General features: G+C 37.2%; 1 protein-coding gene across 7 annotated transcripts in view; it reads left to right on the top strand.

Moving 5' to 3' along the window:
- POLA1 (DNA polymerase alpha 1, catalytic subunit) overlaps positions 1-13,852 on the top strand; it is a 295,284-nt gene that overhangs the window by 129,615 nt on the left and 151,817 nt on the right. For 6 of the 7 annotated variants that reach the window (XM_019955961.2, XM_019955959.2, XM_070783445.1 and 3 more), the window contains one exon: positions 13,415-13,593. In XM_019955961.2, the coding sequence (XP_019811520.1) occupies positions 13,415-13,593 (179 nt within the window). Of the gene's footprint in view, positions 1-1,984; positions 2,214-13,414; positions 13,594-13,852 lie in introns of those variants that run through there. The other variant, XM_070783446.1, reaches the window with a different exon arrangement.

Here is a 13,852-nt window from a genome sequence, read left to right as displayed (position 1 = left end):
CCAGTTGCCACTGACATCTTACAGTCTGTGACTTGGGCAGTTATAGGCTAACTTTTCTAGCTCCAACCTTTATTTCTAGCTCAACTTATTTTGTCGTCTAAATATGGCATTCCTTAATCTGTCCCTGCTTCATGGAAAATTCTCCCCCTCCTCTCATTGAAATGTCTGGCTTAAGACACAGGCTTTGGCATCATAGGGACCTGGGTTCAAACTCTGGTTCTGATGTTCATGAACTCTGGCTTTCGCAAACCTCTGAAGCTTGGTGTCAGCCTTGGTCTCTGGAGTCATAAACTAGAGTTGTTCTGAAGGAGCCATTAGAGGTGCACTTGAGATGCTCCATCTAGGCCTGGGCAGGGTTAGTGCCTGATCTTGACCACGCCCCACTCACTGTCAGGCCTGTGCAGAAATATGTCCAGACTCCTCTAGTCCATCAGATTTGCATGCAGTTATCTCTTGGTGTGCGTTTGTAGACTGAGATTGGACAGATGAATCATCAAGTCACATACTTTCCACACTGCTCTTGTTGAATGTGTTTCTGGGCTCCTCCCCGCCAGCATGCCCCCTTCGCCCCCGCACCTCCTTCTCTCCATTCTCCCATTAGTGTCTGCTCTGGAAGTGGAAACTCATTTTTGACATTTGCCTAAGCAAAACATAATTAGGAAGATAAAATTCTGCTACCAAAATCATCATATAATGTATTCTCAAAGTTGAGTTGTATTTGATGATGTTTATAAATCCTCAGCTGGGAGGAGGGAGCATAAGTGCACAATATTTTTGAGCTTCCTTCTTTTTTTTTTCCCTCTCCTCCGCCTTGAGTGCTTACTCTATCAGAAATTGTAATAAGTCCTTTGCATATGTTATCTCATTTAATCCTTTCAGTAACCCCATGAGGCTATGTTGTATCTCCTCCATTTTACAGAGAAGAAAGCTGAGGCTTAGAGAGGTAACTAACTTGGTCTTGTCACATCGCTAGTAAGTGGCCGACTGTGCTTGGACTGGGAGTCAGCTCTGTGTGACTCCAAAGCTTGTGCTTATACCACCACTACTTCTTACCTGGGAGAGGTTGTGACCCACGCCCTCAACCAGGAGTGGTATAGTGTTGATGCAAAGACCTGGGAGCTTCATCCTCTTCATGCTTCCTCTTCTCCCCACTGGTAAACGCCTGCACAAAGCATTTGTTTTTTTAGAGTAGATCTTCCTGGTTTTAGTTTGGATCATCAAGAACCTGATCCAAAGGCTAACCATTGCCCTTTCGTTCCTTAGTACTGAATTTTCTGGTGGCCTGGAGCTGAGGAGAGGTAGATGAAACAAGCCTCATCTCTCAACTGACATTTAACAGATAAGGGTGGAGCCTTGTATTTCAGCAGAAGAGCCCTAGGTGGTAGATCCTAGTTGGTAGACAGGCTGATGCCCACTTGGATATCTCAAGACTGGCTGTACAAGGAGCAGACCAGACTGATTTTGTTAGTTCCAGGGTTGTATTTAAGATCCTTTTCATATCCATTAAATCGCAGGCACATAGTAACTGCTTAAAGACAAACTTTCTCATCATTGTGGCTATCTTATGAATCCAGTTTTCATGTATTATTTTCAAAGCTGGTAGGCTGGGGAGCTCCATCTTCAGAGCGTTCTTGGTGTTACTTAGCACCCTCAGTCTACCGAGGGGACCATGTGACTGTGTGCACATCACCCCTCTCCTACCTCCATCGCCTGAAAGCTCTCGTTTCTGGGTAGCTGCTTAGAGCTGCTGAAGGGCCTGTGTCTCTCACCCTGAAGGAGCTGCAGCTGCTCCCCTTTTTATCTTTTTCTCATCTTTATCTTCTGCTACTTGACAGCAGTTTTTATGCTGAAGACATGTGAAGTTGTCATCGTTGTGCAGTCTGCCTCCTCCTACCGCAGCCCCGGCATCACCAGCAGTATCCACATACCTATCTACATTTGTAGTAAATCTCCCAGTCCTTTATATTTACTTCTTTGCTCATAGGAGGGTCCACAGTAATGAAGTGCAGAACAGCAAGTGCCAGTCACCATGAAGATGTGTAGAAAATGTGGAAGCTGGCTGGGGAGATCTGTGTAAGCATCTGCCCCCTGCCCTTTTTAGGAGCTGCATTTTGATCTGCATCCTTTGTTCCTCCACCCCAAGGGAAAATTAGGGTGGCTGTTCTTCACTAGGGGATTCAAGGCCCCTGTTATCAGTTCTCACTTAGCCTGTGGTTTTAGAGGAGGAGGGAGGAGATAGGGAAGTGGTGGGAAAGAAGGGGAGTGTAAGGGGGTGCCTGGTTTCTAAGAGGTGCAAGCTATAGGCATAAAATTACTGTAATTTGTTTTTAAAGTTCTAAATCTGTTTTCTTTATATTAAAAAAAACTGCAGTTAGTGAACTGACACTGTTAAATGAGTTGAAGTCTGCAAATGTACACATAAAATATAAGCCCTCCAACCGTCTAATCACAGACATAAAATAATTCTCTTGCTTTTAATGTAGTTTTTATCTTTGACTAATGAAATGTATTACAGTGTTGAAACTTCAGTGAAGTTTGCTACTTTGTCCTTTTAGCTAGTATAAAGAAATCAGGAATAATGGCATAATTTCATTTAGGAAAATTATTAAGTTCATGATTTTTTTATTTTAAGACTCCTTTGTGGAGAGCAACTATATTTTTCAACTACCTCTTTTTCTGTTGCTTTTATACTGCTTTCCTTGAAATGAAAGGCATGCATCAAGTGTTGGTTTTATCCTGTGGCTTCATTTTGGAAATGCTCTGACTATTTCTCCCTGTCAGAATACCTCCTGAAGTCTGTCTGGTGGCATGTTGCATGGCCAGGTGTTCTATATAGGAAGGTCGTTTCAGTGAAAGGGAGAGAGGATAGTCTATTAAATGAGTGAGTGAATAAGTCTGTTGAATTGAAAGAGAATAATTTGTTCTCCCTAATAACTAATGGTCCTCATTATCCCACAGTAAAATGTGTATCATTTTTCTGAAACCCATGCAAGATTATTGCTATTGGGCTTAAATAAAGCTAAATTTTACTCTTTTCCATCTGTGAATAGAAAAAAATATAGTATTACTCTTCTTATACAATAGCCCTATGGGAAACATGGCCACTAAAACTTGGAACTCTTAGCTTTTGTTCTCTAGACTATAGGTTTTTTTCTCTCTTGTTCTAATGAAAGCTCTCTATATTCTGTGGATGAAATATTCACAGTATGCTCCAACATCCAAATAGTCTTCTGTACCTAGCAAAACAGGCTGGGAATGAGAATATTCTAAAGTTCATTCTTGAATTTCATCTTTTAATAAATTTATATTTAATACATGACAATACTTAAAATTATATAATATCTTTACTCTGATGAGGAATGATTTTGTACAATAACTTTCAAGTACATTTCTTCATGGTCAGTTATAAAATTTCAGGCATTTGGCTATCAGGGCTGTTTTTTCACTGGTCCTGAGAAATTATTGATATTTGAAGAACATGAAAATTTTAAATTTAATCTCTGAAAGTAGTGCTTAAAACAAGGGAACACACTTAAGCCACTGTGTTCCTGAGTTAAATTGGAAAGTAAAAACCCCTCTTTTTATAAAATGGCCATGCCACCTTACAGAAGGTGGTTTCTGTCAATACACAGAGTTCAGTGGCATTTTCTAAGAAATGAAATGCCACCGCAGGCCGTGCCATGTATGGGTGTGCCTTTGGTAGACCCAGAGAGAGATACATACAAAGGTGGTGGTGGGAGTGGGATGATGCCACAGCAGGTGCCTCAGGCATTGCTTTCTTGATCAGTGAAGACTTTGCCTTTTTTCATGATTAAGCTCTCAGAAGAATGTACATACATGACCATCATTTCCAAACCTTAGATATTTAATATGACATAATTTATAATAAAATTTAAAACAAAAGATTACACCAACTGCAATGTAGGATAGTAAGTCTGCTCAGCAGATAAGAACCCCATCTCAGGCTGGGTGCCAATCCAAGCATGTCACTGAATGGCTCATGCTCCTGGCTTTCTTATGCATCCATGGAACAGATGAATGTTGAAGACCTGAGTAATGGGTGCTGTGAAGGGTACAAAGTTGAGTTGGCTGAGGTTCTTCAATTACAGCCCAGCCTGTTGAGTCAATTTCCCTCTTGTGGGAAAATCTAGGGCCAGCACAAGTACATATCCCAAAAGAGGCAAAATAAATTTTTCAGTGTTTTGGAAGAAGCAGAGCCCACTTCTAGCTGGGGCCACCCAGGAAGAGTTTATGAAAATGGAGATGTTTGAGGCCATGTGGGTTTGCACTGTGCGTGTGGAGTTGGGAGTGGCTATCTGTGTGTCTGTGCTTCCAGCCCAGTGATGAGCAGCAGAGCCCTGACTTCCAGGCCATCCCAGCTGCTCTTCAGGGCACATGAGGGAGTTCACAGAGAGTCTCACAAAGGGTATTCGTTGCACTGCATTGCACCTCAGTCTTTACAAGGTGAGCGCACAGCGCTTGTGCCTGTGACCCAGGTTCACCGTGCCAAGGGCCTGCAGTGGCACTGTTTACCTGACTCAGGCATACCTCTAAGAACTTAGAGCCCCACCAGAGCATGCCGAGAGGAATTGCTAGGAGTAGTGATTTCTTGCTCTGACTTTGTAAGGCTTGGAATTTCCAAAGGAAAATGGAGATTTCTCACATTATTTAAGTTTGATCCATTTTTAAAAATTTAACTCATTGAGGAGTAATTGGCAAATATAATTGTATGTATTTAAAGTGTACAGTGTGATGACTAGAGATATGTTTACATTGTAGAATGTTTACCAAGATCAAGATAATTAACATAATCATCACCTCACCCTTCTGTGGGGCAGGGGTAGTGTGGTGAAAATGCTTAAGATCTACTTGCAGCAACTTTTAAGTATGTGATACTGTATTATTAATTATAGATCAAGATTTTAAAGATCATCATATTAAACATACTAAAATGATGCCAAGACTGTGTAGCCTATAGAAAAATGGGTAAGACGTAATATAATGAAAAAGAGCTGAGTACAGCATTGTGCACAGATACTTAAACTGTGTAAAATGTATACATATGGTTAATTCAGAAAAGTGTAAAGATGATGAGTTTTACGTTCCTCCTTTGTTGAAAAAATATAAATATTCTTATAACTAAAGTAAGATAGTTTTTATAAAATCAGATGGGAATATCATTGAAACATGTATATTATCATATGTGAAATACACGAGTCCAGGTTCGATGCATGAGATAGGGTGCTCAGGGCTGGTGCACTGGGATGACCCTGAGGGATGGGATGGGGAGGGAAGTGGGTGGGGGGTTCAGGATGGGGAACACTTGTATACCCATGGTTGATTCAAGTGAGTGTATGGCAAAAACCACTATAATATTGTAAAATAATTAGCCTCCAACTAAAATGAATTAATTAATTTAAAAAAATCAGATGGAAAAAATTGTTAAGCAGTTACTAACTCACTTGTAAAAAGGTGGGTGTTTAGGAACCTGTAGCATGACTCTGCACATCACCCCCACCCCATATCTACCAACATAGATGGAGAGAAGAGGATTTTGCTGTAAGAGAAGCAAAATCTTTTCTTGGTCTATTCCTTTGTGTTATTTTCCAAATATTTTTTCAGCATAAAGTTACTGTGTTTTCTCACATCTAAAAATAGGAAAGAAGATACTTCCAAGTTTTTTTCTTGCTTAGAGGTACAGGTCTCATTAAGTTAAAATTCACGTTCAGGGCTATCATCAAGGGCATTAAAAACAATCCTGTCTAGCAGGATTTTTTTTCTCCATCATGATTGTGGGAGTTATCTTTTGCAAGACAGTAAAACTCTTGGGAGTTTACTTAACCCACAGGTTTGGATATTATTTCTTTTAAAATACTCAGACATTTCTCATTTATCTTATGGAACGGTTTGTTGTTGCTGTGAAAAGCAGGTTCAGTTGCTTGCCACTTGTACAGTCAATTGTTTATCATTCAGTTGGATCTGTAGTATTTAAAATTTTTTTATTATAAAAAAATTCCAAACGTGTAATAGTAAAGAGAACTGTGTAAGGAGCTCCCATTTGCTCACCACCCAGCTACAACCATTCTGCAGCTGTGGCCAACCTTCCTCCTCTTCACCGCCTCTGATGATTTTGAAGTGAACTCTAGACATTGTATCATTTTACCTATAAATATTGGTATTTCATTTTGCATTTCTAAAAGGTAAGGTTCCCCCCCTTTAGCATAAGTGTAACATTATCACTATGGGGAAAAAAAACCCCACAATTTCTTTTTTCATCACATATCCAATAAGTGTATTTCCCCAGTCGTACTGTGAATGCATTTTTCCTTTAAAATGAAGCTCCTTCTTTGAACTGGAATCTAGTCAGAGTCCAGATGATAGTTAATCTTCTCTATCCCTGTTTTGTTTTTTGACCCTTCCAATTTATTTGTTAGAGAAACCAGCAATTTTTGTCCTATGGAATGTCCCTTATTCTGGAGTTTGCTGTTTGCATCCTGGAGATATCCTTTAACACATCCCTCTGTCCTCTCTGTTTCTTGTAAAATGGTAATTAGATCTAAAGACTTGCCCATATTTTGGTTCAGCTTAAATTTTTGCTAATCCAACTTCCTAGGTAATGGTCTGTACCTTTGTGAGGAGATGCATAATGTCTGATTGGAATCTAACACATTTTGAAACAAACTCAGAGATATAGCATGAGAGATACTTCGTATTCAGTTTTCCTACCTTTTTCAGTGTATAAATTTTCTTTTTTTTAAGTTGAAATATAGTTGATATATACAGTGTTATTTAGTTTTAGATGTACTGTGTAGTGATTTGAGATTTGTATACATTATGAGATGATCATCACAGTAAATCTAATAATCCTCTGTCCCCATACAAAGTTACTGCAGTGTTATTGACCATACTCCTTATGTTATATATTATATCCAACTCCCTCTCCCTTTTGACAGTCAGCTGTTTGCTCTCTGTATCTGTGAGTTTGTTTTCATTTTGTTTTGCTTTTTAGAGTCCACATTTATTGTTATCCTGTGGTATTCATCTTTCTCTATCTTATTTTACTTGGCATAGTACCCTCTAGATCCATCCATGTTGTCACAAATGCAAAATTTCAGTTTTTGGTGACTGAGTAATATTCCTGTGTGTATGTGTGTGTATGTGTGTGTGCGTGTGCGCACGCGCACACATAACACATCTTCTTTATCCATTCATCTATTGATGGGTCCTGAGATTGCTTCCGTATCATGACTATTATAAATAATGCTTCAGTGAGCATTTGAGTCATGTATCTTTTTGAGTTAGTGTTTTTTTTTTTCCCCTGATAAGTACCAGATGCTAAATTGCTAGATCGTATGACAGTTCTATTTTTAATTTTTTTGAGAAACCACAATACTGTGTTCCATAGTAGTTGTAATAATGTATAATCCCACCAACAGTGCACAAGGGTTCCCTTCACACTACATCGTTGGTAACACTAGTTATTTGTTGTCTTTTTAATAATATCCATTCTGACAGGTGTGAGGTGATAGCTCACTGTGGTTTTGATTTGCATTTCCCTGGTGATTAGTGATGTTGAGCATCTTTTCATGTGCCTGTTGGCCATCTGTTTGTCTTCTTTGGAGAAATGTCTGTTCATGTCCTCTGCCCATTTTTAAAATCAGGGTTTTTGTTGTGTGTGTTGAGTTGTATGAGCTTTCTATGTATTGAATATTAACTCCTTATCGGATATATTATTTGCAGATATTTTCTCCCATTCAAGTGGGCTACCTTTTCTTTTGTGGATAGTTTCCTTGTCTGTGCAAAAAGCTTTTTAATTTGATGTGACCCTGTTTGTTTAATTTTGCTTTTGTTTCCCTTGCCTGAGAAGATATAGCCAAAAAAATAACTGCTAAGACCAGTGTCAAAGATGGTACTTCTTAGTTTTTTCCTAGGAATTCTTTTATTCAAGTCTTATATTTATAAAGTCTTTAATCCATTTTGAATTTATTTTTGTGTATGGTAAGAGAAATCAATATGAATTTCTTATATAACAGACATACAGAAAAGTTCACAAGAACCTAACTGCTCCATGAATTTTTCCAAAGTAGACACGTACCAGTGTAGTCAGTCCTGAGCACAAGAAACAATATATTATTGTATCCTCAGAAGCCCCTCCTATCCCCTTCTAGAGATTGTCCTCCATGCCCCAACAGAAAATTACTATCATGACTTACAACATCATAGATGAGGTTTTCTTATATTTCAATGCTGCATAAATTATGTCTTTACTCTTAATGTCTGGCTACTTTCATTCAGTCTGTTTGTGAAATGGGTCCATGTGGTCGTACTTCATTTCTGTCTACTATGAATATCTCACACTGTGTGACTACCTACCAATGGATTCTTTCCACGCTGGGTGGTTATCAGTATTAGGCATTCTAGTACATATCTTCTGTTGAAAAATTATATGTATTTCTGTTGGGTATATACTTAGGAGCAGATTGGCTTGGTCATAGTGGGCATATATGTTCAGTGTTCGTAGATGTTACCAATTATCTAACATGGTTCTACTAATTTAGAGCTGCTACTAGCAGCGTTTGAGTGCCTGCCATTCTCAGCAGTACTTGGTGTTTTCCTCTCTTCTTCATTTCATGTTGTGGCATAATGTTATGGTTTTAATTTGTGTTTCTTTGATGACTAATACAGTTGAGCACCTGTTATCATGCTTATTGGCCATTTGAATATTTCCTTTTGTAAGAGATCAGTTCAAGTCTTTTTCTGCTTTACTGTTGAGTAGTCTTTTTCTTACTGATTTGCAGGCATTCCTTATATGTTCTAAATGAGTTCTTTGGTAATATATGTTGCAAACGTTTTTTATTTGGAGTGCTTTCTTCTAAAGGATAATTAACATACCATGCATATCACACAGTCAGTGTATCAAAACACAGAATATTTCGATTGCCTAGAGAGTTCCCTTGTACTCTTCCCCAGTCCATACCCTCCCTCCCACAAAAGGAGCCACTCATCTGATTTTTATAACCATATGTTAGTTTTGCCTGTTATAGAATTTTGCACAAGTGATCTCCACTGGTACATGCTTTTTGTGTTCAACTTCTTTCACTTAGCATATTTTTGAGATTCATACATCTTGTTGCCTGTATCAGTATTGTCTTTTTCGTTGCTGAGTAGTATTCCATGGTATATGCTACCAGTTTGATATTCATTCTCCTGTTGATGGACCTCAAATTGTTTCCAATTTATGAGTATTATGAATAAAGATGCTATGAACATTCTTATACAGGGCTTTTTATGGATGTAGCATTCACCTTTTAAAAGTTCATTTAAGTATTTTTTTCTTTAATCATACTAAATTTTCAGTTTGTTTATTGTTCTCTAGGAAGTCCACATATACGAAGGCATGGATTCATGGAAAAGATTCGTTTCCTAGAAAAAATTTTTAGAAAAAAATATTCACATTAGGATTTCATAAGTTAGCTTCCCTAGTATTTTAAGTGATTTGTTTAAGGTATACTTGTGAATACCAGTTACTCTACTCATATGGAATTTTATTCATATGGATCTTTCCTGCTTCCCTATAGTTGTATGAACATAATTGACTTTACCGTAGTTATTTGCAGTTGCATTAGTAAAGACCTTGTCTTTGGAAGATGATTATTTAGTCAAATATATCAGCCTCCAAACCTAACACCCTGAGTTTGGAGCGTTTTAAATACTCCTTGAAAATGGGGACAAGTGAACATTCTAAAAACAGATAAATAGTTTACAATTATTAGAAAATACAATGGTAGAAAAAATAATCCTGTTCTATATGTTACATTGGAGGTATGTGTGATAAGAATGGGGCAATCTTAAGTAAAAAACCACTCCTGAACTCATCCTGTCCAATGCTCATGATGTTACTTTCTATAAATACTCTTGAAATATGAGAGCTTTGATCCTGTTGCCAAAATAATGTGAGATCCTATAAATTTTCTAATTATAAATGACAGTATTTTAATTTCATTCCACTGTGCCTCTGTCCTGTCTCGTCGTTGTCGCCCTCCCCCACACCCCTACTCCAGCCCAAGAAAAATGGTGTGACTGGATCACTACAAGTCACAGGGTTGAGTTAAAGCACACATCATTTCCATGACTGCTCTTCCCCCACATAACTGGTGCCAAGCGCAAATAGGCTGCTCCTTCTTTTATTCTGTGCCGGACCAAATGGTTAAAGTTATCTGTCAAAAGCTAGTCTAGTAGAAGTTCTTTTTCTCAACTGGGACATAAAGTCTGTTTCTTTAAGACAGTTTGGAAAAGCTCTGCATAGAAGAGATAAGGAATTTGGAATTGAGTTTTGTATCTCTTGGTTGCTCAAAGACTACTGTGATTACTTACTGTGTAGTGTGCAGTTTAATATTGATTATACAGTATATATGCACGTATGGAAACTGTGATCATAAAGAGTTTGCTTTAATGTCATTTCTGATGATTGTGTTTCATTTTGGAGGGACAGTAATTACAAATGGAGTTCTTTGTAGCAGTTCAATTTTGCACATTTTAAAATTCCAAATCTACCTCTAGGTGGCAGCACTAGACACTTTTTCCCTGTTTGATTTCAGGCTTAACGATTTATGGTATAAGTAGTAAAACTTTTAAGTTTCCTGAAACTTTGAAATAAGCTGTTCATCGCCAGTTTTGTGCAGATTTGGAAAAATTAACTTCTATGTTGAATAAGTTTGGGGTTTAAACGTGAATTTTAACCTTAAAAAAGGATTCTAGCAGTAATGATCCATATTTTTAACATGACTTCTTAATATGTTTTCTTAAAAAGATTTAACTTAGCCCTCTGTGATTTGCCTGTTGAACTTAAAATTGTCCTCCCAAGAAAATCACTTCTTTGTGATATTTTTATATTCAAGTAACTTGTACAAGGGTTGTTATATACTTAATATTTTAAGGTTATTACAATGTCTTCTCCCTATTTTCTATTGAAAAAAATATGCCATTTTGACTTATGGCCAGAAGTACTGAGATGAAGTCCCTTTTCTTGGAAAAAAATCAGCTTGTGTGTAAATATGAAGTAATTAGCTGGGCCAGTTGGTTTTGTGATTGCCCTGGGCAGATAAGGGTGGTTTGTGGGAATGGACATTTAAAGTAGACATTTCATAAGGCCTGGTAATTTTTATAACTCTCAGTCACTTGTTGGGCTTTTGTCCATAAGTAGCAGGACAACCCATGTCCAGTTGTGGTGTGTTCAGCGGGCAGGCTGCCTCAGGTACACTCAGTGAACATGACTGGTAGGGAGGCCTATAAAAGCTTTCATTGCTTCCTGGTTGCAGCCCAACCAGTTTTGTCTGTGTGCAAACCCAGCTTTGTTTTGTTCCTTGATATTTAGGTTGTGAAAGAAGCTTGTCTTTTAGAAAACCCTTGCTTATTTTTTTCCATACTCTTTGAAGAGTATTGGCCTGGGAAATTGGTGGAATAATCATACCATCAGAGAAAAACTGGAGCTGCTTTCTCATAATCCCGAATAAAGCAAGACATGTGAATACAGTTGGATTCACAACTAGAGGTTCAGGAATTTGCAGCAGTTACCCTTCACTGCAGAGAAGAAATGGCACCATTCACAGGGGTGGGCCTAGTTTCTCTCACTCCATTCCTCTGTCTCTCCTTGTCTTTAAAGGAGAAGATATGTATTCCCCCACACTTCACTAACTTGCTGTTTCTCTTAAGCTGTAGGTAACTTGTAAGATAAAAATGTATAGTGAGCCTTGGGGTCACGTGGCTAGTGAGCCGTGTGATCTATGTTACAATAATTTATATCACTAACCAAGAACAGGTTTTCAATTTGTTTTGAATGTGTAGTCTTTGTTTTTATTATACACTATCATGTTGGGAAATACTCACTTTAATTACTACAAAGAGCAGCTATTAACTTGGCTGCAACATGAACGTGCGTTTCATGTATTTTTCCAAATGTATAATTTTGAATGAATACTAAATGATGGATAAATAATGTTCACCCACTATTTTATTTTTTCATTCATGTGGCATTTGTTGAGTGCTTTTTACATGATCGGCATCATTGAAAATGATTTGTCCTCTAATGTCTGATTTAAACTTTAAAAGTGTATAGTAGCTCCATTTTGCAGATGAGAAAACCAATACTCAAGAATCTTTTCATTTTTTCTTTTTTAATCACAAAGCTATGCATTTCTTTCCAACTCTGTCCACAAGCCAGCTCCCCAGTGGGTTTTTTTTTTTCCTTTTCATTCTTTTTTCAGCACCTTTCAACTGCCAGAGTCAACCCTAAGTCTTTTATGATTATGAGATGTCACTTGACAGTTGACTAGCTAGGATTTAGAATCTTGTCACTGAATTCTAAATATATCTGTTAGATTATCTAACTATGCAAGCTGTTGATAGAGATAAAACAATTTTTAGATATTTTTAGTATTTGGACTTTTATGCTCAGTGACTTTTACATTATTTACATTTATACTAAAATAAACATGATAGCTTTATATTTCTAACCAAAAAATACCTAGAATTCTTAGGGATTGCTAAGGAATACTTTCAAGAAAATAAGATATAGAGTGGAATAATTATCTTTAAGTATAAATTCATATAGTGGATTTTGACATATATGCTTTAGTCAACGGTAAGTTAAATTTGTTGGCCTTAAAATCTTTCCTTTTCTCAAATAGCTTGGGGAAACAAGATAGTGTAAACTATGCATCAGTTGATTTCTTATGTTGTTTTGATTGAAATATAGAAGGTATATTTGGCTTCAGGATTTTCATGGGACATTTTGGCCTATAGAATTTGTAGATCATTGTTTTTGCATGTATTTTAAATTTCTGAATTCAGAACAGTAAAACCATGTTGCGTTTTGACAGATGCTGCTACTGAATTTTAACCACTGAATTAGATAGCAACCTCCATGCTGTTAGCTACTGAGCCAAGATGGAATTGACCACTGCATTGAAATCAGGGTTAGCAGTTGTGTCTGCACTTGAAGGAGTTGTAATAGCAGTGAACTTGTTTTCCTTAATGGGATTTTTATTCTCTCTTTTCAGTTTTAATGGTAATACTTTGATTTTGGAGATTTTAATAGTGCATTTTTGGGGAGATTGTCACTGTAACTTTAAGAAAATAGTAAAACCATCCCATAGAAGTAAGTAGTTTCCAAATGCAAATGTCCAGTAGCCTGTTTCTGCATTGTTTTGATGCAGTTTGTTTTGTTTATAATTTCCTTAAAAAAAAAAAGAAGTCATTTGTCTTGATGATATGAGCCTCTATCTTGAGTTCAAATGGTTGTGTATGTATTTCATGAATTTGAAACAACTCTTCTGATTTCTTTGTAGTATTTTTAGGAGAAGGGAATTCCAATAATTGTACCTTTCTGAATTTATTTTTTCTTTGACATTAATAGGACTTGACCCCACCCAATTTAGGGTTCATCATTATCATAAAGATGAAGAGAATGATGCTTTACTTGGTGGCCCAGCACACCTCACGGATGAAGAGAAATACAAGGACTGTGAAAGGTTCAAATGCCCATGCCCTACATGTGGAACCGAGAATATTTATGATAGTGTCTTAGATGGTTCGGTTAGTTATTTTTGTTTCTTTTTGTTTCTTTTGTGAGTGAACTAGTATAAAGTCCTCTTTCTCTCCCCTGTATGTGTAAAAAGGAAAAATGTTTTTAATGTGTTTAAAGAATTTTGGCATCATATGAATTCTGCCTTCACAACTTACGTTATTTCTGCTTAAAACCTCTTAATAGAGTGTACTTGAATATTTGTTTTTGGCTTCCTAGAATGCTTGGCCTTGGTTTTTTAAATGGAATCTCCTGAAAATTCTAAATTAT

Source organism: Bos indicus, chromosome X (assembly GCF_029378745.1).
Source record: "Bos indicus isolate NIAB-ARS_2022 breed Sahiwal x Tharparkar chromosome X, NIAB-ARS_B.indTharparkar_mat_pri_1.0, whole genome shotgun sequence".
Classification (NCBI taxonomy): domain Eukaryota; kingdom Metazoa; phylum Chordata; class Mammalia; order Artiodactyla; family Bovidae; genus Bos; species Bos indicus.
The sequence above is the reverse complement of the archived record's forward strand: the minus strand, read 5'-3'. Positions and strand labels throughout refer to the sequence as shown.